General features: G+C 35.8%; 2 protein-coding genes across 3 annotated transcripts in view; one reads left to right on the top strand and one right to left on the bottom strand.

Annotated features, from left to right (window-relative positions):
- The window catches only part of klf10 (Kruppel like factor 10), a 34,456-nt gene extending 26,909 nt beyond the window's left edge, over positions 1–7,547 (top strand). The window contains exon 2 of the mRNA XM_073847735.1: positions 4,029–7,547. Within this exon, the coding sequence (XP_073703836.1) occupies positions 4,029–4,306 (278 nt within the window). The 3' untranslated portion in view covers positions 4,307–7,547. The remainder of the gene's footprint in view (positions 1–4,028) is intronic.
- Positions 7,548–7,739: 192 nt separating this feature from the next.
- azin1a (antizyme inhibitor 1a) lies at positions 7,740–22,648 on the bottom strand. 2 transcript variants are annotated; one of them, XM_073846618.1, is made up of 12 exons: positions 22,449–22,648; positions 19,061–19,182; positions 17,008–17,198; positions 16,758–16,931; positions 16,399–16,571; positions 14,260–14,394; positions 12,886–12,967; positions 12,649–12,723; positions 12,393–12,558; positions 12,103–12,221; positions 9,524–9,738; positions 7,740–9,445 (listed from the first exon to the last, which is right to left on the bottom strand). In XM_073846618.1, the coding sequence occupies exons 3-12, from the start codon at positions 17,113–17,115 to the stop codon at positions 9,331–9,333; spliced, it is 1,362 nt and encodes a 453-aa protein (XP_073702719.1). In that variant the 5' UTR covers positions 17,116–17,198; positions 19,061–19,182; positions 22,449–22,648; the 3' UTR covers positions 7,740–9,330. The 2 variants fall into 2 exon arrangements, with proteins under 2 accessions (XP_073702719.1, XP_073702718.1); XM_073846617.1 differs by lacking the exon at positions 22,449–22,648 and adding an exon at positions 20,700–20,890.
- Positions 22,649–24,416: the final 1,768 nt, after the last annotated feature.

The raw sequence follows: 24,416 nt of genomic DNA, 5'->3' as shown, positions 1-24,416 counted from the left end.
ATCAATATTAATGATAGTTAGACACTGGCAAAAGGTCATAAATGGGCGTGGAGCAGGCACTCTATAGCGCCATCTTTTGACAAAAGTTGGGGGGTTAGTTTTTCCTACAGTCACCAAACTCTGTACATATATTGTTCTCATCAATCTGGACAACTTTCTAAATCAAACTCATTAGCTAAGACCAACAGAAAGCCGGCTATTTTGATTTGAAGGTGGATTTTTTGAAAAATCAGGTAGTAAACAAATTCACACTACTCCTAAGAACAACCAGCTGTTCACACCAAACTTTTTTAACATGAAGAGAAGATTCTGAAGATGTTAAATTGCGAGCGGATTTTGGATATCTCGAACGGTGTTGACGTGGTGATTTTTTAAAGATATAGTAAAAAACATAACCCTAATTTTTTATATCTTTAAAGTGCAGCATCCAAACTCTTTAAAACTTTTTTCACACAGAGATCTAATCATTCTGAGCAAGTGCTGGAAATATTAATTTTATACAAGCTTCAATGAATTAAAGAAAATTAAAAAAATAACTCAGAAACCTGCTGTCACTCTGGTGAATGTCTCTACAGTATGTGTGTGCGTTCAGTCAGGCACAGAGAAGCTCATTATTGCAGGGGGGAGGGGTGAGAGGCAGAGAGGGTGACAGAGTAGAGAGCCATCCTACAGACCATCTTTGAACAAAAAATGCACATATGTATTTTAATTACATAAATATGTCTGATCTTTGAGAGTCTGATATTTTGAGAAAATATAAAGGGTCACTTAGTCTTTCATTGTTCGTATTTTGCAGTTGTTGTTTTTTATTTATTTTTTACTTAACTGTACCATGAACTTGTCCTATTCAGTCACATAGCAAAAGATTTTAAAAAATACAACTTTTTAGCATGATCAATTTATCTTCATTGATAGACAATATTTACATAGTGTTATTTATTGAATATAAAATAATAATAATAAAAAATTATGACAAACTTTGACAACAAAACAAACGTTACTGTTATCTCTTCAAAACATCTGAAAACCATAATTTTAAGATCAGTTATAAATATATATATATCACCCCGTTAAAATACTCAACTTGATTTTTAAAGATATTTTGAAAGAATGAAGAGTTTATAGAGCACTTTATTGTGTATTGCTGTACACCCACATGAACTGTGTTCATGTTCATGTTAATTCACAGTAAATACACTTTATATGAATACTTTTTTTAGCTTAATATTAATTAATAAATGCTATTTATGTATTGGTCATGTTAACTAATATAGTTAATTTTAACAAATGAAACTGGATGGCAACATTTTATATTTTGTGTGTATGTGTCTGTGTGTTGATTTTAAAGTGTAACCCTTTCAATTCTGTAAACTTAAAATCCAAACTAGCAGAGGATTACTGTGAATGCATGTGCCAACTGGGCACCGTCTTCCTTATTGATTCTTAGTTATGTAGCACTTAAGAGTGATGTCTTATAACAGGAGTCACCAGCAAAGCAATATCCACACAAAAATTGTACAGATAGGTAACAATGACATTTAAGCAGAAGTGGTGGATGTAAAGGAAGCAATAATAACATTTTGCTATCATCATGAATCATGTTCTTATCATCATTTGTAGCATACTGGTTCACAGTTGGCATTTATCTGAAGTCCTTGCATTGATTGCATTTAGTTAAATCAACATTATATTTGGTCAGTCTGATCTTGAAGCCTTAGAGATGTTAAATTGTGAAGATCTTGAGTTTTCATTAAAGGGCATGTCCGTGGTGGCCTGACAAAGTTTGATGTTTCTGCATAGACTTAGAAGTGGTTATAACTTAGCCTGAAAATGTCTGATCTGCCACAAAATTCACAGGTTTGGTAAGAGTCCTGGCCTGAAGACACCTAAAGACCAATATTCAGATATTATCATAGCGCCACCTGTTGGCAGCAGGATATCTCATATATTTCACTAACTCAAACATACCAAGGTCAATCTGCACCAAACTTCATATGTTTGATAATAGTGCTGGCCTGAACACATCTACATGCCAATAATCAGTTATAGGCATAGCGCCACCAGCTGGCAGCAGCAAGTTTGGCACATTTAAGTGACTTTGACATATTTCTCCTACATTTACTGTATTAAAAGCATACTGCCCACCGTTTGCTGTTTTCCTGAAGCCACCGGTCGGCGGTGAGCCCGGGTGCGAGGGCCCGTTCATCGCTGCTCGCAGCTTTAATTAATTTTGTTTTCCTACTTTACTTTATGGGTCAAGGACAAAAAATGGTTTAAGCATAAAAATAATAAGTGCAATACTGCTTAAATCTTTTTTTTCTAAAAAAAAATTATTACATTTTTGTTTTTCTTAGCAAAAAATAAGTATCATACATTTTTCCTAATTTACAATATAGACACCGACTAAAATGTCATTCAGTGCAATCTTGTCAGGCATATATACAACAAAAATAAATGTATGACATTAAAAGATAAATACTTTCACCCCAAATACTAATAAGTTGTAAATCTACATTTTTAATTAACATTTTTGTATTTGCCACTATCTTAGGTTTTGCCGCTCATTTGTCAGTAAGATTTTTTTTACTAATTTAAAACACAATCAAATTTAACAGGCTCCCTTATTCTTTTATATATTTTAATATGCACAGGTCAGAATAAGCATGTTGTTTGAATTTTCACATAAATATTGTTTTCACTGAATGACAAGGTAACATTATTTCAACCAAAAACTTATTTGAAACCTTAAAAGTAGACATTTTATTTACATTTAATGTGCTTTCTATGGACATAAAATCCCTTTTGAACATTTGTACAAATATTTCATTTTAGATATTTTAAAAATATCTGATCACACTGCAAAAAAAAGTTATCAGATGTCTAAAGATTTGTAAACCAATATTCATTTACTTTTACAAACAATTTGACATAAGGGTTGTTTTCTGAGAAATTGAACAAAATAAAGTGAGTTTGTTATTAAAGGAAGAGCAAATATCTGCCAAGAGGCTAATTAAAATCAATTCAGTTCAAAGGAAAAATGTTTTCATTCAGATATTTCACTGACATATATTTGTTCTTGTTTTAAGCATATGTTCACTTCATTTTGTTATTTTTTTTTTCTGAAACAAGGCTTAATAATGTTAATTTTGTATGTTTAAAAGCCTGCATTTATTTGATCCAAAGTACAGTGAAAACAGTGAAATATGTTTACTATTTAAAATAACTGTTTTCTATTTAAATATATTTTAAAATGTAATTCATTTCTGTGATTTTCAGCATCATTACTCCAGTCTTCAGTGTCACATGATCCTTCAGAAATTATTCTAGTATTCCGATTCACTGCTCAAGAACATTTATTATTATTATTTCAGCAAGATCAGCATTTTATCTGAAATTAAAAAAAAAAAAAATATAGAAATGAATACTTTTATGTAGCAAGGATGCTTTAAATTGATCAAAAGTGATAAGGACATTCATAATGTTACAAAAGAATTCTATTTCAGATAAATGCTGTTCTTTTGACCATTCTATTCATCAAATAAACCTCAAAATTCTACTCTGCTGTTTTCAACATAATAAAATGTTTCTTGACCCACAAATCAGCATATTAGAATGATTTCTGAAGGATCATGTGACACTGAAGACTGAAGATGCTGAAAATTCAGCTTTGAAATCACATGAATGAATTACATTTATAAAATATATTCAAATAGACAACAGTTATTTTAAATAGTAAAAAATATTTCAGAATTTTACTGTTTTTGCTCTACTTTGAATCAAATAAAGGCAGGCTTGGTGAGCTGAAGACATTTCTTTAAAAACATTCAAAGTCTAACGTTGACTGGTAGTGTATTTGTATTGGAACACAAAACTAAACATTTTTTGTAGTGCATGCAATATTTACCTCCATGAATTTATGAATTTAAGACTTTCTGCTCTGATTTTAGGCCTTATTTTGTGGAAGGGAGAATCAAGAAAGCCTATAAAGTAAACCTCACATCTAATTTGGGTTTGTTTTCTCCGACCAGGTGAGAAGCCGTTCAGATGCTGCTGGGACGGCTGCGTACGGCGTTTTGCCAGGTCTGATGAACTGTCTCGTCATCGCCGCACACATACAGGCGAGAAGCGTTTCTCCTGCCCCGTTTGCCACAGCCGCTTTGTACGCAGCGACCACCTGGCAAAACACACTCGCCGCCATCTAACAGCCCGGAGAACACCGGTGTGGCAGAAGGAGGTTTATCGCCTTAACAACATCAACACTGTGTGTCACGGCCTACATCCTTTGGCACCTAAAACTGAGAGCTGACAGAGAGCTCCTCACATCTCCACTTGTTTAATTGTTATATTGTACATATATACAGTACTGTTCCGAAGATTTTTTCATGTTTTTGAAAGATGTCTCTTCTGCTCACCAAGACTGCATTTGTTAAATCAAATTATTACAATTTCAGTGTTTTCTATTATTAAGTATTACTTAAGTATTAATATAGATCTTTGTTCATTTGTCTTTCAAGCCCCGAACTGAATCAAATGATTTGTGAACTTGCACCAAGGTCTCGAAATGAATCAAATGATTCGCGAACCCGCATCAAAGCCCCGAACTGAATAAAATGATTCGCGAACCCGCATTGAAGCCCTGAACTAAATCAAAAGATTCGCAAACTTGCACCAAACTCCTGAACTGAATCAAATGATTCGCGAACCCGCATCGAAGCCCCAAACTAAATCAAAAGATTCGCAAACTTGCACCAAACTCCTGAACTGAATCAAATGATTCGCGAACCCGCATCGAAGCCCCGAACTAAATCAAAAGATTCGCAAACTTGCACCAAACTCCTGAACTGAATAAAATGATTCGCGAACCCGCATCGAAGCCCCGAACTAAATCAAAAGATTCGCAAACTTGCACCAAACTCCTGAACTGAATAAAATGATTCGCGAACCCGCATCGAAGCCCCGAACTAAATCAAAAGATTCGCAAACTTGCACCAAACTCCTGAACTGAATCAAATGATTCGCGAACTTGCACCGAGGTCTGAACTGAATCAAATGATTCGCGAACCCGCATCAAAGCCCCGAACTGAATAAAATGATTCGCGAACCCGCATTGAAGCCCCGAACTAAATCAAAAGATTCGCAAACTTGCACCGAACTCCTGAACTGAATCAAATGATTCGCGAACCCGCATTGAAGCCCTGAACTAAATCAAAAGATTCGCAAACTTGCACCAAACTCCTGAACTGAATCAAATGATTCGCGAACTTGCACCGAGGTCTGAACTGAATCAAATGATTCGCGAACCGGCACCGATGTTCCGAACTGAATTAAATGAATAACAAACCCGCACCGAGGTCCCAAACTGAATCAAATGAATTGCAAACTTGCACTGTGGTCCCAAACTGAATCAAATGATTCGCGAACCCACATCGAAGCCCCAAACTAAATCAAAAGATTCGCAAACTTGCACCAAACTCCTGAACTGAATCAAATGATTCGCGAACCCGCATCGAAGCCCCGAACTAAATCAAAAGATTCGCAAACTTGCACCAAACTCCTGAACTGAATAAAATGATTCGCGAACCCGCATCGAAGCCCCGAACTAAATCAAAAGATTCGCAAACTTGCACCAAACTCCTGAACTGAATCAAATGATTCGCGAACCCGCATCGAAGCCCCAAACTAAATCAAAAGATTCGCAAACTTGCACCAAACTCCTGAACTGAATCAAATGATTCGCGAACCCGCATCGAAGCCCCGAACTAAATCAAAAGATTCGCAAACTTGCACCAAACTCCTGAACTGAATAAAATGATTCGCGAACCCGCATCGAAGCCCCGAACTAAATCAAAAGATTCGCAAACTTGCACCAAACTCCTGAACTGAATAAAATGATTCGCGAACCCGCATCGAAGCCCCGAACTAAATCAAAAGATTCGCAAACTTGCACCAAACTCCTGAACTGAATCAAATGATTCGCGAACTTGCACCGAGGTCTGAACTGAATCAAATGATTCGCGAACCCGCATCAAAGCCCCGAACTGAATAAAATGATTCGCGAACCCGCATTGAAGCCCCGAACTAAATCAAAAGATTCGCAAACTTGCACCGAACTCCTGAACTGAATCAAATGATTCGCGAACCCGCATTGAAGCCCCGAACTAAATCAAAAGATTCGCAAACTTGCACCAAACTCCTGAACTGAATCAAATGATTCGCGAACTTGCACCGAGGTCTGAACTGAATCAAATGATTCGCGAACCGGCACCGATGTTCCGAACTGAATTAAATGAATAACAAACCCGCACCGAGGTCCCAAACTGAATCAAATGAATTGCAAACTTGCACTGTGGTCCCAAACTGAATCAAATGATTCGCGAACCCACATCGAAGCCCCGAACTGAATCAAAAGATTCGTGAACTTGCACCGAGGTCCGAACTGAATCAAATGATTCGCGAACCGGCACCGATGTTCCGTACTGAATCAAATGAATCACAAACCCGCACCGATATTCCGAAATGAATCAAATGAATCGCGAACTCGCATCAAAGCCCCGAACTGAATAAAATGATTCGCAAACCCGCATTGAAGCCCCGAACTAAATCAAAAGATTCGCAAACTTGCACCAAACTCCTGAACTGAATCAAATGATTCACGAACTCACATCGAAGCCCCGAACTGAACAAAATGATTCGCGAACCCGCATTGAAGCCCTGAACTAAATCAAAAGATTCGCAAACTTGCACCAAACTCCTGAACTGAATCAAATGATTCGCAAACCCGCATCGAAGCCCCGAACTGAATCAAAAGATTCGTGAACTTGCACCGAGGGCCAAACTGAATCAAATGATTCGCGAACCGGCACCGATGTTCCGAGCTGAATTAAATTAATCACAAACCTGCACCGATGTTCCGAAATGAATCAAATGAATTGCGAACTTGCACCGAGGTCCCAAACTGAATCAAATGAATCGCAAACTTGCACTGAGGTCCCAAACTGAATCAAATGATTCGCAAACCTTGCTCCTAGGTTCCGATCTGAAGCAAAAGATTTGAGAATCCGCTGATCGAATAATGATTGGAGAATCACAAACTCAGATTGCAAACCATTCAACTAGTGGAATGATTCAAAAACCCACTCTCTGGATTAAATGATTCGTGATTCGATTGGGGCGCTTCAAAGCAGTGAATCATTTTGCGACTCAATTGTTTAACTGGAAGCTCGGTTTCACCCATCACTATACGTGCTTTTTGAAATCATTACAAGCGATGTCGAAACTTGACAATGTATGGCTGTTTGCTGTTTTTTGCTAGTAAATCGCTTGAACTGAATGATCAAAGTCACACATTTGAATGAATCGGCACGGTTCAAGTGTAAATTGATTGGGTTAATCTGTTCCTCTTTTTGAGTCTTCAGCCATGTTTACACCACAATGTCAATACTACTAAGGGTTTAGCTCTGTCATTTTATGACATGAATTAAAATAGGCAAAAAAGTTTGTATGTATTGTAATGTGCTTATTATAAAAATTAAACACTTTCATGGATACATTGTCTTTCAATAATATCAAAAGTCAAATTCAGGTACTTCAAGCACATTGAACATACCTTGTCAATATAGCATGAAGAAATATGGGCTTCAGATGTAGTACACAATTCCAAACTAAAACCTCAGTAGAATTTCACAGTAAAAGTAAAAGCATCATTGTAACAGACATTAAAAGGCAAAATGAATCCACAAGGCCATTAATACCATTTTATTGACAGCAAAACTTCGTCAAGAAAAGGTAAACACTGTAAACGGCAAACAGTTTATGGTTTATGTTCTCAGGTCTAATTCCTGTTCAGTGTTGCTCAGTTCATCAGTTTCACTTGCCTGAATCTTGTAGATAAACAGCAACATAACAGCTTCCTCTCGCTTTAACCAGCAGCACTTGCTCCAACCATCTTTGACACATTCTCAGACACACTTGCACAATACCAAAGATGTCCCAGACAGAACACACGCATGTAACGCTGAGATAATGCGTAGCATGACACCAATGCTTAGAAAAGGCCGAATCAAACTACCCATGTATAAGCAGACACTTCCCAATTTTGTGCAATACTGCATTATGAAATACAACCACACATGTCGTCTTTCATTTGCCATGCAATGCAAGCATGTACAAATATGTACAACTTAGCCAGATGCTTGCATTTGGTGTCTGCATTTGCATACTTACATTAAAGGAAGAGTTTAAAAACAATGCATCACTGTTTCACCAATGGATCCTCTGCAGTGAGTGGGTGCCGTCAGAATTAGAGTCCAAACAGCTGATAAAAACATTACAATAATCCAAAACACAACCACTCCAGTCCATCAATTCACAGCTTGAGAAGCCAAAAGTGGCTTGTTTTTAACCATTGCTTCTAGTTAAAATTGGAGTCCATAATTTATAATGCTTTCACCAGTGAAAAAGTCAGTCTTCAGTGAATGGGTGCCGTCAGAATGAGAGTCTAAACAGCTGATTAAAACATCACAAGTAATCTTCAAACTGCTGCTTCTGGCTAAATACAAGTCCTCTATCCATAACGCTTCAAGTGAAAAGGTTGTTTTGTCTGAATCAGAAGAGAAATAGGCACAGATTAAAACAATATTGAATTTGTTTCTTAAAAACATGCAACTTTTGTCTTTTTTAGATGTAAACTAATGGACTGAAGTGGTGTGGATTGTGACGTTTTTATCAACTGTTAGGACTCTCATTGTGACGGCACCCATTCACTCCAGAGGATCCATTGGTGAGACAGTGATGTAATGCTGCATTTCTTCAAATCTGATGAAGAAACAAACTCTCCCTAATCTTAGATGAGGACATTTTTGGAACTATTCCTTTAAGGTGTATTTTAGGCCTAAGATCTTAAATTTCCATTGTATTTAGTCCACAAAAACATTCCACAGTGTTCTGCTGAACTCTTCCTGCGACAAACAGGACAAATACAAAACAAGTGCACATTTCTTTAAAAGCATCCTGAAACTAGACTTGAGGTTTAATAAATAACTTCCCCTGTTGGGTACATGACTGATTCCCTTAGTAAGTGGAAATAATATGCGTGTATTTAATTATAAAACGCATTTAAATATAAGCGTATCTGTAAACGCCAACTGGCCCTTTTGTTAAAGCTAATCGCACCTATTTGCTGTTGTGATGGCTATGAAGTTGCTCTGGTCAATATCCTTTCTTCATCTCTGGTCCCAACCATCTTCAAAGCAACTGAAGCTTCTTAGAAGATTCCAGGTTCTTAAGTGCTTAAAGTCAATCAAAATAATGACATTAATAAGTGGCTTTATGTTACGCTGGGGTGGAAATGGATGCTTCGGAGATGCTCGGTTGGAAGCAGCATGGTACCAGAGAGAAGTTCTTCATCCTCACGTCCAAAGTGACGCCACAATTATGAACCTCTTGCCTGCAGCAGGAAAAACAGCTTGATTAAAAACCAAAAACAAAAGCACCACATAACGCAACTTCAAGATTCACTCCGTACCAGTCGCACTCAGCAATACTGTAGAAGACGGGTGGTGTGTGTTCATCTCCGTTAGTGAACGCAGCCCCCAGATTGTTGGCCCCGGCGTTGCTGAAAAGCAGCCAGTCTCCGACGCTGAGCTCCGGCAGCAGACATCGCTCCACCACCTGATCCAGATCATCAGCATACGGACCCCACAGACTGCTGGAGAACAGCGGCTCTTCTGCGCTCACCTCCTGATGAAACACAAACACATGATCACTGGGAGAACATCAGCTTTAAAAGATTACTTCAGTTTCAAAATAAAAATGTACAGATGATTTACTCACCCCCATGTCATCAAAGATGTTCATGTCTTAACTTCTGTGACTGAAAGAAGAATGTTTGAGGAAAACATTCCAGGATTTTTCTCCATATAGTGGACTTCAATGGTGCTCAACGGATTGTTAAAAATGCAGTTTTAGTGCCGCTTCAAAGGGCTCTAACCGATCCCAGCCGAAAAATAAGGGTCTTATCTAGTGAAACGGTCGGTTATTTTCTAATTTTGTAAATTTATAAACATTTTAACCTTAAATGCTCATCTTGTCTAGCTCTGCAGTGCACATTCTGGTTCAAGACAGTTGGGGTATGTCGAAAAACATCTCATTTTCTCCTCCAACTGCAAAGACGATCAAACACCCTTTATTTAAAAAAAAAAAAAAAAAGGTAAAACAGCAATGTAGGATGATTTTGAAGTTGGAGGAGAAAATGAGATGGGAGTTTTTTAACATACCCTAACTGTCTTGAAAATGTTTTTTAGAAAATGGCCGATCGATTCACTAGATAAGACCCTTCTTCCTCGGCTGGGATTGTTTAGAGACATTTGAAGCTGCATTTAAGCTGCATTTTGGAAGTTCAAACTCGGGGGCACCATAGAAGTCCACTATATGGAGAAAATTCCTGAAATGTTTTCCTCAAAAAACTATTTCTTCACGACTGAAGAAAGAAAGACATGAACATCTTGAATGAGAAAATTATCTGTAAATTTTTACTCCACTTCCATTTTTACCCTTCAATTCGTTGAGCACCATTGAAGTGCACTATATGGAGAAAAATCCTGAAATGTTTCTCTCTCTCAAAAAAAATAAATAAAATAAAAAATAATTTGCGACTGAAGACAGACATGAATTTCTGGGATGACAAGGGGGTGAGTATATTAGCAGGGAATTGTTATTCTGATAGTGGAGTAATCCTTCAAAACCATGTGATGTGCTCAATTACAAAAGATGCTCTAGTCTTGTAAAAATCTCTTAGTCCAACAAAAGGAGAAGCTTGCACACATAATCGTAGAAAGTTCTCTTACAAAGTGCTTTTATTCAAAGGCCAAAAATGTGCTCAGTCTAAAGGCAAAATGTTTAATTCATGTCAGTGTCACACTGATGTTTTGGCCTCTGAATAAAAGCATAATATTAAATAAAATAAACGATTAAAAATGAATAAAAGCGAGATTACTCATTTGTATTATCTATTTACAAATTTCTTTATAATGTTTTTTTTTTTTTTAGTACTGACATACAAGATGTTTACATATAGTCCACAAGAGAAAATAGTTGAATTTATAAAAATGACCCTGTTCAAAAGTTAACATTTACTTGATTCTTAATACTGTGTTGTTACCTGAATGATCCACAGCTGTGTTTTTTTGTTTAGTGATAGTTGTTCATGAGTCCCTTGTTTGTCCTGAACAGTTAAACTGCCTGCTGTTCTTCAGAAAAATCCTTAAGGTACCACAAATTCTTTGGTTTTCCAGCATTTTTGTGTATTAAAACCCTTTCCAAAAATGACTATGATTTTGAGATCCATCTTTTCACACTGAGGACAACTGAGGGACTCATATGCAACTATTACAGGAGGTTCAAATGCTCACTGATGCTCCAGAAGGAAACACTATGCATTAAGAGCTTTTTTTAAATTTGAAGAGCAGGGTAAATTTAACTTATTTAGTCTTCTGGGAAACATATCTTCTGTAGCTTCTGGAGGGCAGTACTAAATGGAAAAAATATGACATTTAGGCAAAATGGGTAAAAATTTACACATTTCATTCTGTTCAAAAGTTTTCACCCCCAGCTCTTAATTCATGGTTTTTCCTTCTGGAGGATCAGTGAGTGTTTGAACCTTCTGTAATAGTTGCATATGAGTCCCTCAGTTGTCCTCAGTGTGAAAAGATGGATCTCTAAATCATACAGTCATTGCTGAAATGGTTCAAATACACAAAAATGCTGATAAACCAAATAATTTGTGGGACCTGAAGGATTTTTCTGAGGAACAGCAGGCAGTTTAACTGTTCAGGACAAACAAGGGACTCAAAAACACAATTGTGGATCATTCAGGTAACAACACAGTATTAAGAATCAAGTGTATGTAAACTTACTTTTATGTCTATTAAATGTCTTTTTTTCTGACATATCTTATTTAGGTCAGTACTAAAGAGGAAAAAAAAAAAAAAAAAAAAAAAAAAAAAGACCCCTCTTATTTTGGTAAAATCAATTACATTTTGCAGATTCTGATGTTTACGCACTGGGTCAATGTCACATTTTTAAGACAAACTGAGAAATATTAACCTTGTGCGCCGAAGGCATCGATATTGAATCTTCACACAGCAGCTTACTGGCAAAAGACCCATAAACCCCATCGTTCATGTAGTAGAGAAACTCAGGCTCATCATTTGCAGACAGTGCATCTGAAATGACAAACACAAGTTATATACACTGACCTTATGATCAGTGTATTATCTATTAGACATGCAGTGGGATTAAACTGAATATGGACGGTACGACTGTGATATATTTTCATATATAGACACACCACAGTATATCATGTATATATTATATGCACATTGACTAGTACTCACTGTGTGTTTGACCACTGAAATCTCGAGCCACTGTTTTCTTAGCGATTATATTCACGGCCAGCGTGAACGCAGATGACACATAATAAGCTCCGGGTTCGGCGATGATCGACAAGCCAGTCGAGAGAGGAAAATACATGTCCAGCATGGGTTTCAGTGTTTGGTTGATCTGTACATGAAAACACCACAAGAAGCTCAGAGGAAAACAAAACATATGAAAGGAAAACATCTCTCATAAATGTATAGTAGCATACAGTACCTTGTCTAACTGTGCTTCACTTCCATCAAAGCCGCTTCCGACGTCCAGAGTATTCATTTCAAAGCCGAGCTCCTCCTAAGAACAGATCAAATTCATTCCTAACATGTTATCAAAGGGGGAAATAAATACTGAAAGTGACATTTAGATAAATAAAGATCATTCCCTCCGGGTTCGGTAGGGAAGCTCTTGCACAATCAGATCAGAATTCGATCCATGGCTGTATGAGCAATGACTCACCCCCATATCAAAGACACAGCGGGCATCGGAAACAGCACGAGAGAACGCCTGTGCATCCTGACAACAACTGGGAATGTTGAATCTGTGGGCAAAGCATGAAATCAAATTGTACCTCATTTGCTTCATTTAAAAATGTCCTTGGCTTAATTGTGCATGACTCATTACAGCCTGTTCTAGTGAAAAATAGTCAGTTCTGAGAAAGGCAGCTTTATAATTTGTTTATACACTAGCTTTAATATCTAACGCAATGACATAGGGAACTATATTTGCCTTTATAGGACATTTTTCTATCCTTATAAGGTCTATGCATTATCTTTTGTGTCAAACTTTTATATTTGATGAATAAATTCAATTAGAATAAGGTGCGGTAGAGTTTCCAATCAAATGAAATCAATATTAACAAAATCCATTTTTCCATTGGAGAAGAGGAAAAGAAGCTGCATCTAAAGCAGGATTAAGTAGTATTTACACTGCAATTTAGAGCTCTTAATTTTTTCGTATCAGTCTAAATCGATAATTATCACAATAATTTTTTTTTATTTCTTTCATGTTTAAAGGCAGATTTTTGATCCAATGTGAAAGTTGTAAAAACTAGATGGTTAATTGTGGTTTTAAACTATTCTTTATGGTCAGAAAATGAGAAACTCTTAATGTTTTTAATTATTTACACTTTCTAGTAAATTTTCCTTAAATAAATAAATAAAATAAGAAGAAGATAATGTCTTAGTTCTACATGTTCTAATGAGTAATATTGTTTCAAATCAAGAAACAGGTTTGTGTTGCCTCATAATATTAAATATATATATATATAAAAAAAATAGATATACACTTTTGATAGTAGCTTGAGTTAGGATGCAGATTTAGATTTATGTTCATTGTCAAAACCAATAATATCAGTAAAAATAGTAGCAACTTCATTTTTTTATTTATATTTATTTGAGGGTTTTTTCTCTTTAACCATTAGTCTTCCATAGTAGCATACATTTAGATCATGATAATCACAGTTAAAACCACAAATATAGCACCTCAATACCATGGTAAAATGTAATATGGTTTCTATGTATTTGTATGAAAAATGGTAGTCTTAATACATAGTATTTAGTTTAAATGCATAAACGCTATAGCTTAAATCACAAAAAAATACTGTAATTATATTCCATTACTCCTTTAATACATGTCTACATTAATATAATAAAATTATGTAGTGCTACTACAATAAATCTATGGTAAATGATGCAATTTTTAGATTAAATAGGCTTCTGACTGTATCGTTGCGCAGTTGTTGGAGAATGAGCCTATTTCCAAAAAAAGTGGAGTGTTCCTTTATTGACTCCAGTCATATTCAGTATTCTCTCAAACTCAATCTAGACTCACTTGACTCCTGTAACGTGCAGGTTGAGCTCTCTGGCACACTCCAGCAGATGTCCGCAGTCCTTCAGTGTGGAGCCGAATGGTATGGCCAACTCCTCTCGGTCACAACAGCTCCCCGATGTCAACAGCAGCAACACCCTATTGGAGAAAATCAGATCAAGATGATAAAGGTTAGTATTAAGTGCATAAATGCAAATGCAGCTGTCTATAAGATCATCAGTGATAAACAACGAAAAAGAGAAAAATCCTCTTTTCTAAAAAAATTTTTAGAGAGTGAGAGCACTTTTTGCTTGTAACGCGTTTCTGTTTCCCTTTATTGCTTGTATGTTCTGAAACTATATTTAGCTACTAATGCTTAACATACGATTATATAAGCTTATTTATACCAAAGAATTAAAAAATAAAGGCAATTACTGCTTTTTAATCTGACAATTCTGTTTTTTTTCTCTATATGTGACCCTGGACCACAAAACCAGTCATAAGGTTAAATTTGACAAAAGTGAGATTTATACATCACATGGAAGCTCAATAAATAAGCTTTCTATTGATGTATGGTTTGTTAGGATAGGACAATATTTGACTGAGATACATCTATTTGAAATCAGAAATCTGAGGATGCAAAAAAATCAAAAAGACTGAGAAAATCACCTTTAAAGTTGTCCAAATTAGGTTCTTAACAATGCATATTACAAATCAAAAATTACATTTTGATATGTTTACAGTAGGAATTTTACAAAAAATCTTCATGGAACATGAACTTTACTTAATTTCTTAATGATTTTTGGAATAAAAGAAAAATCAAAAATTTTGACCCATGCAATGTATTTTTGGCTATTGCTACAAATATACCCCAGCGACTTAAGACTGGTTTTGTGGTCCAGGGTCACATATATGCACCAGATATACAGTCAACCAAGGGCGTTGCTAGACCCTTTTAAAAGCTCAAATTTGAGTTATAATTTACATTGATAATCCCAAAATAAAGACATTAAACTACATGCAACAACTGAATTAACGAGTAATGGGGGCCTGTGCCCCAGTAGAGCTTTAGGTCTTGCAACTCCCCTGCAGTCAACACTGTGTCAGAACAAATCCTTCTTGATAAAGTCAGATAATTTCTGATAAATTCAGACAACTGTTAGTATCACAATAGTTACACAACTACCAATACTTTCTTGACCAATTGTCTGTGGTGTAAAAAGGTCACATTAGCAATAAAAAAAAAAACCACTTAAGCAAAACATGGTCAGGTGTCTAAAGAATTTTTGGTCCCACATTTTTTAGCAATTTTACTGGTAGTCCACTGTATGAAGAAATTTTGAGTATAATGTGTCACGGTTCACTTTATTTTGCTATCCTCACTTGCACCACCAGTAAAAAAAATTATCAAAAATTATATCTGGTGTTTGAATAATTTTTGTTATTTTCTAGATGCAAAATGCAAATCAGAAAGCAAAACAAACAAACAAAAAAATTGTGAACTAAACTCGCAACTATGAGAAAATGAGACAGAATGGTGACGTTTATGAAAAGCTTGTTTGCCCGAAGAATTAAAAAAATATATAAATTCCAGCTCTCACAATTCAGACTTTCAGAATAAAAACAAAAAAACCAATTAGATCACCTGCATGTTCACAGTTCTCTGTTGATTTTTTTCTCACAATTCTGACTTTTTTCTTGCAATTCAAGAGGAAACAAGCTTTCCACAATTTTTTATAATTGTGGAAAAGTCAGAAATAAGAGATTAAAACTACGAATTTTGAGAAAAAAAAAAAAAAAAGTCAGAATTGCAAGCAGTTGAAAATGTTTTATTCCATGGTGGAACTAGCTTTGTATACAATTAGTTTGATGTATTATTAATTTATAATTATTTTAAGTACTTTAATTTTGTGTTAAAATTTGTTGAGCTGCTTTAGTTTTAATCTCCAACGTCGGTAGACTTATTAAAAAAAACTAAAAACAACATCTACATCAAGAAACGTTTTTGAATTGGATTGTGATTTCCAGAATCTGAAACAGATTGAAAGATTTCTAAAGATTAGCACCCCTACTACGCAGATATTGTCTGAGAATTATGACATTTTACCACAGATGTTTGCATTGTGATGAGTCTAGTAAGTCCAGTGTGACGACATAACTCACTTTGCTTTGGGATGACACCGTGCAATCTTCCTCATCTCTGCCTCATTATCGCAAACCAGGAGGGAGATGTTATGTTTGGCTGCATATTTGATATGTGAGAGCTGTTTACACGTGCCACCGAGAATGATGTCCTGAGACGGGACGCCAAAGCCCTTCACTAAGTCCAGCTCGTGCTGAAAGACAAGCACAGCAGCCAAAGAGATCACACACACAGCACAGCGCAGCTAGTAAAAGTAAAAATACATTTTAAAAATAGCTTAATAACAGAGACAAATATAGAACCAGAATGTTATTTTAGGACACTAAGTAGTCTAGTTTTAGCGAGAGGAGATGAGACATATTTTACACTTTATTTTTACCTTGTTTGAACAAACAAAGCCAGTTCCGAGAGCAGCCAGGATTTCAACAACCACAGGGCTGCTGTTGCTCCTGACCGTGTAGAAAGGCCGAATCTGGTCCATTTTAGTTGTCCAGCGAAATTGCTGCCGCACAATCACCCCCAGGTCAGCAACAAAGAACGCACTCTTCATCGCCTAAATCAAAAATAGCACATCATGCTTTGGTATAAAGAGAAAAGCCACAATGAATAACACAATAAGTTATACTCACAAGAGTTTGATCATGGATGTGTCTATCGATCACATCTCGGAGAGCTGCGCTTCCGTCCAGCATCTCAACAGAAACATGTGCTTCATCCAGTGTTCCCTTCATACTCATCCGTAATCTGACGTTCTGACTGGCATAAAGCAGGTCACCTATTTATGAGAACCCTCAGAGCTCTTAGGTCCTAGTGATATCCACTGCAAACACAAGACAGAAAAAACAAATAAAATAGAGCTGCAAGCAGGAATTAAAGGGCCATGTACAAAGAAGGCAAGAGAAGTCATGACAGCATTTCTGGTAGCATTAGACCAACTACATCAATGAGCAATTAAATACGGAATTATTATTTTAAGCTAAACGGCTGAAAAATCAAATACAGTCACTTTTAATATGATTTAAAGACTTATCATTGTTAACCAGTAGGTGTTGCGGTTACAAAATTGATGTGGTGTGTTCAGTGTGAGGTGACAATAGCACAAATAAAGTTTGGTGTCAATATGCCAAAGTTTGCAGAGAATTAAAATAATTTTGGAAGAGCGTTCTAGCACATATTCGAAAAAGTAGATTTTCAACAAATTCAAACGGCGGACAGGAAATTCGACCGACTAAGGCAAAATTACCTTCTCGGCATGACCCAAGGAATATTTTGAGACCAGTTTAATATAAAATATGATAATGCAATCAAAACGTACTATTTTTGGCAATTTTATTATTAATAGTTAATGAATGGTTTATTACTTGTGACCAATAGGTGGCAATGTTACCAAATTGATATGGTGTGTTCAGTGTGAGGTGACAATGGCACACACAAAGTTTGGTGCAAATATGTCAAAGCTTTACAAATCCATAACTTTTTGTCAGCATGGTCTGAAGATCAAATTTGGTGAAAATTGGACCAATAGTCTAGGAAGAGTTTGAAAAAGTAGGTTTTTAACATTAATCAAAATGGTGAACAGGAAGTTTGGCCAATTTTGGCATAATTGGTATCGATGTTCTCAGCATGACCCAAGGAGTATATTGAGATCACTTTAATTACAATAGGCCAATTTAGTCAAATGTTATTAACATTTTTTGCCCACAAACTGAGTACTGTGAAGGCATGGTGCCGAAGACACATACAGAGTTTCGTAATGATACACCAATGTGTTCGTAAAATATATCATTTTTCGATAAAATTCTAAATGTCCAATACCCAAAATGGCTAACATGGGATAATTGGGTATGGTATGGTTTGTCTCTGCATGCTGCACCTAATCTACAGATCTCCTGAGGTAGCCTCAGCTCACGCTTTTTATAACAAACACCAAGTTTGGTCTTAATATGCCAAACTGTTGCACATCCATTTTTGCGTTCTTCGTAGAATTCGTTCACACATATTGGAGAAAAAATAATTTTCCTTCTAGATCTTTCAGTTCAAAAGTTGTTAGTTTAAACATTAGTGAAACTGTGGACAAGTGGTTGCGCTACCGAGTTTGAGTTAGAGACTCCAAACTTGCGATGGTTAATGTTGAGACTGTCCTCTATCGGTGTGCCAAATTTCATAACTTTCCGGAAAGCGGTTCTTTGGGCTGCCATGAACTCAAGAGCAGGAGAAGAATAATAGGAACGCCAATGGATACAATATGTGCCTAATAAATGCAAGCTTATGTGAAGGACAGGATGAAGATAAATACCATTACAACACATTTCTTCAAACAACATCTAGCCTTTTGACATATACAGGGATCAATGCATTGGACCCCAACTGTGAATCGCAGCTTTATTTAATGCTCTTTTTAATTCTAGGTACAAATAGGTATGACACATTTAATGCCACGTTTGACGTCATGCCAGAAAAGCTCCTGCGGTGCACATTGATCAGAGCAGCAGGTCAGAAGAGTCACCGACTTCCACTGACCTTGGCAATCCATTCTCAAAGCAGGTCTAAAAACAGCTGAAGACTGAAACTGCTTAGTAAGGGTGGGTGGTATGACTAAAATCAGAACTTCCTGTCGCACTTGAAGCTTTACGTAAGTATATGGTAGCACACCATAAGTGAGGATACAGAATGTGAACCTACAAGGACAGGTCAGATGTCGACCTCTCCAACTATCAGCTAGGATCCCAAGGGGGCTCCGCGTTGAAATCGAACTGCTCACAGTAGACAGAAGCCCCTAAGCCGTTCTCGTAGTTCACGTACACCTGCAAAATGAAATAAAAAGCATTAGTAAGGTGTGCCAATAGTCTTTTCTGCTCACCAAGCCTGCATTTATTTGATCCAAAGTACAGTGAAATTTTTTTTTTTATCTTTTTACTATTTAAAATAACTGCTTTCTATTTGAATATATTTTAAAATGCAATTTATTCCTGTGATACAAAGCTGAATTTTAGCATCATTATTCCGGTCTTCAGTGTCACATGATTCTTCAGAATTCTTCAAACATGCTGATTTGCTGTTCAAGAAAAAATTTAAATATTATCATCAACATTTAAAACAGTTGAGTACATTTTTAGGACTATTATTAGGAGCATTATTCACTATACTCACTAGCTTTTTTTGGGAGGGGGGATTATATAAATAAATACTTTTATTTAGAAAGAATGCCTTAAATTGATCAAAACTCATGATAAAGACATTTTAATGTTAAAAACATTATATTTGAAATAAATGCTGCTTTTCTGAACTTTCTATTCAGCAAAGAAATCTGAAAAAAAAAATTCTACTCAGCTGTTATTAACATCATAAATGTTTTTGAGCAGCAAATCAGAATATTAGAATAACTTCTGAAGGATTGTTTGACTAGGATAATGATGCTAAAAATTCAGCTTTAAAATCACAGGAAAAAAAATTACATTTTAAAATATATTCAAATAGAAAACAGCTATTTTAAACAGTAAAAAATATTTCAAAATTTTACAAGGAAACAAGGGGGAAAAATACAACGGGGAATACTACAACAACAAAACGGGTTATGGCAGGACTAAATGTGTTTACTGACCTTTATATATTGATAAAGCAGAAACAAAGTTTTTATTCTCAAAGCAAATTTTACACACACACACACACACACACACACACACACACACACACACACACACACACACACACACACACACACACACAATATATATCCAATTACATCCATCCTAAATTTTAATATAACTTTTTACATAATATAAAACAGAAAATAAATTTTTAAACAAAAACTACTCTTTTTCATTCTCATACCAACTTTTACATTGATTACGCCTTAATTTTCCAGTTGAAAACTTTAAATAAATAAATAAATAAATAATTTATACAGTAAATGTCAAAATAAAAGCCCCGGAAATGAATGAGCCGCCAATTCCACAAGTATTTTTTAAATCAATATCAAATCGTCGACATAAAACAAAAGATTTCTCGTATGTTTTTAGCTATAAATAAACCCCCTTGTTTTATCAATCGAAAATGACATTATTATCGTTTATTTGTGAAGACTGCTCACTCGACATTCGCGACAAGGTTTAAATTACAGGCTAATTTATTGCTAACCGTCTCTTAGCCAACAAGCGGCTACCGGTATTTCATTCAAACGCTATTTTTCCTAATAACATTAAACACAACGCGTTAATTCAGACTAAAATCATACAAGTGTTAATAAACAACACAAATATTTCGTCAACTAGAAACAAGAGGCTAACAATACATGTTAGCTTACGAACCCAGAGCTACTTACAAGGGAGAAACAGCGAGCATTTGAGGTAAACCGTCTTCTCTTTTTCGGCGGAATTTTTACAAGATAATAGGAGCACCGATATGAAAGGTAAAGGTAATGTTTTGAGCCATATATCTGTGTAATCCACTGAACCGCGGACCGTGTGGACGGTTATGGGCGTTTGTCTGAAGCCGCTGAATGAATGATGTCGGTTGTGAAGGTTGAAGCGCGTGAAGGGGGCGGGGCGATGATGTAAATGAAGTGGTGAAGGGAGTGAGGAGGCGGGGCTGTTGCATGCAATGCGTGGAAAAGTGGGTGGAGCTTCTGTTTGAATATTATGAGTGAGTGAAGAAGCGGGGCTTAATTTATGCGGCGAAAGGGGCGGGGCTTTCGTTTAAATAATTTGATGAAAGCAGAAGGCAGCGGGACTGTCAGACTTTATGGAATCAAAATAAAGTTTTGTTATGTTCTCTAAGTCCACTTGTGTTAGCTTTGAGGCCATCTATATGCTAGTGCAGCTGATAAGTATAAGATAATATGCAGTCAGCCAATCACAAACTAAAAAAACAAACACATTTATCTGCTAAGAGTAAATAAAAAAAAAAATCAGAGTACTTTATCATGAAAAATGGAATCAGGTGAAGGAAATCAACCGTAAAAAGTCACAATTTAAGCTTTACAAAATACAGGCCTGTAATATAGATATAATATACACACACAATGACAGTCAAAAGTTTTTGAACAGTAAGATTTTTAATGTTTTTTAACATCTTCTGCTCACCAAGCCTTCATTTATTTGATTCGAAATACAGCAAAAGCAGTAATATTGTGAAATATTTTTACTATTTCAAATAACTGCTTTCTATTTGAATATATTTTAAAATGTAATTTATTTCTGTGATCAAAGCTGAATTTTTTTAGCATTATTACTCCAGTCTTCAGTGTCACATGATCTTTCAGAAATCATTCTAATATACTGATCTGCTGTTCAAGAATAATTATCAATATTTAAAACAGTTGAAGACATTTTCATCTTTGATGAATAAAAATATCAAAAGATAAGGATTTATCTGAAATAAAATGTTTTTGTAACATTAAACACTTTGATAAAGACATTCATAATGTTGCAAAATATTTCTATTTCAGATAAATGCTGTTCTTCTGAATTTTTTATTCATTAATGAATGCCAAAAAAATTATATTCAGCTGTTTTCAACATAATAATTACAACAATAAATTATTTTTGAGCAGCAAATCAGCATATTAGAATGATTTCTGAAGGATCAAGACACTGAAGCCAGTAATGATGCTAAAATTCAGCTTTGAAATCACATGAATAAATTTTTTTCTGTATTTTGGATGAAATTCCTCTTTTTAAAAAACATTAAAAATCTTACTTATTAAAAACTTTTGACAGGTAGTGTACATTTTTAGATTGTTTGTTGATAATCTTCACATACTGACAAGTGCATGCAGTTGCAAAGCATAAACAATCACAAACAAAATCTTTAGTGAATACTTCATAAATGTGAACAGTCATAGAATGCGAAAAACTTTTTCTTTATTTTAACTATTTTTCATGTCTTCCTATAGTACAATAAATATAGTTTACAAGTACTTTTACCAGATACCATTATTTTTACCTTTAAGTTTATGTTTGTTACCTAAAATTCTCCAAATAATCAGTAAGATCAATACAATGGTGTTTTACAGTAACATCTACATTAAAATGTATTAATATTGATGAAAAGAAAGTGTGCCATCTCATACCTGAATGCCCAAAGAGCCTTCATCGTCTCGCCTACAAAGTTCCTGTCAGAACATTGTCCATTTTGCACTTTTATACCATAATTCCAGATAAAACATTCTAAATAATTCTGAATTGATTGCACTATTTGTTAATGCATGGACTGACAGAATGTCCTCTACAGTATATGTGCTCTCTTCATACAGATGAGCTGCTGCTTCAGTGTCTAGTTTCTGATGAAATGAATCTAGTGAGCACACCAACATCCACAGTTTATAGAGGGAGGCGTCCTGCTCTCTTGCTCTCTCTCTCTCTCTCTCTCTCTCTGTGACTTTCAGCTCAAGGTTTTTAGATAATCAAACTATTTAAAGTTCTGATTCACCACATTCTCTAGGGTAAATGATAAGCCTAATGACTAATTGATGAAGATGCTGACTTAAATAGCACTTTTAAAATAGTAACACCAAAATGTAGATTTGTATAACTTGCTCACCATTGAATCCATTACAAGTGAATGGGTGCCGTCAAAACGAAAGTCCAAACAGCTGATGAAAAACATCATAATATTCCACAACTTAAATAAAAAGTTGACTGTTTCAGACTGTTTTGACTTGTAAACAGTGCTTGATCTGATTCAGACCTGACCACTTTTTTACTGGAGGAAGTGTTATCATGGATTATGGACTCATATTTTAGTTAAAAACATCCTAATGATGGAATTGTTTCTTAGAGATTTTGGCTTCTCAAGTTGTTAACTGATGGACTGGAGTGGTGTGGATTATTGTGATGTTTTTATCAACTGTTATGACTCTCGTTCTGACGGCACCCATTCACTGCATTGGTGAGCATTTTAATTAAAAACTTGTTTCTTACAAACGCAGCTTTTGGCTTCACAAATTGCTAACGGATGGACTGGAGTTGTGTAGATTACTTGTGGATTGTTGTGATGTTTTTATCAACTGTTAGGACTCTCGTTCTGACGGCACCCATTCACTGCAATGGTGAGCAGTTTAGTTAAAAACTTGTTTGTTACAAACGCAGCTTTTGGCTTCACAAGATGTTAACTGATGGACTGGAGTGGTGTGGATTACTTGCGGATTATTGTGATGTTCTTGTCAGATGTTAGGACTCTCGTTCTGACGGCACCCATTCACTGCAATGGTGAGCAGTTTAGTTAAAAACTTGTTTGTTACAAACGCAGCTTTTGGCTTCACAAGATGTTAACCGATGGACTGGAGTTGTGTAGATTACTTGTGGATTATTGTGATGTTTTTATCAACTGTTAGGACTCTCGTTCTGACGGCACCCATTCACTGCAATGGTGAGCAGTTTAGTTAAAAACTTATTTGTTACAAACGCAGCTTTTGCCTTCACAAGATGTTAACTGATGGACTGGAGTGGTGTGGATTACTTGCGGATTATTGTGATGTTCTTGTCAGATGTTTGGACTCTCGTTCTGACGGCACCCATTCACTGCAGTGGTGAGCATTTTAGTTAAAAACTTGTTTCTTACAAATGCAGCTTTTGGCTTCACAAGTTGCTAACAGATGGACTGGAGTTGTGTAGATTACTTGTGGATTATTGTGATGTTTTTATCAACTGTTAGGACTCTTATTCTGACGGAACCCATTCACTGCAATGGTGAGCAGTTTAGGAAAAAAATTGTTCCTTACAAACGCAGCTTTTGGCTTCACAAGTTGCTAACAGATGGACTGGAGTTGTGTAGATTATTGTGACGTTTTTATCAACTGTTTGGACTCTCATTCTGACGGCACCCATTGGTGAGCAAGTGTTGAAATACTATATTTCTCCAAATCTGTAAACATTTCTTTGCTACGATACGTTACAGACACAAATTCCTCTTTTGTGTGCATAGTTCCTTTTTTCTCCGATTGCTGAGTCCTTTTACCAAAAATAGTTTCATCAGAATGTCAAATGAGCCAATTGAGCTTCACAATAGCTCTGTTTGTTTTACTCACGTCAATGTTGCT

The sequence above is a fragment of the Garra rufa genome, chromosome 9, assembly GCF_049309525.1.
Source record: "Garra rufa chromosome 9, GarRuf1.0, whole genome shotgun sequence".
Lineage (NCBI taxonomy): Eukaryota > Metazoa > Chordata > Actinopteri > Cypriniformes > Cyprinidae > Garra > Garra rufa.
The sequence above is the reverse complement of the archived record's forward strand: the minus strand, read 5'-3'. Positions and strand labels throughout refer to the sequence as shown.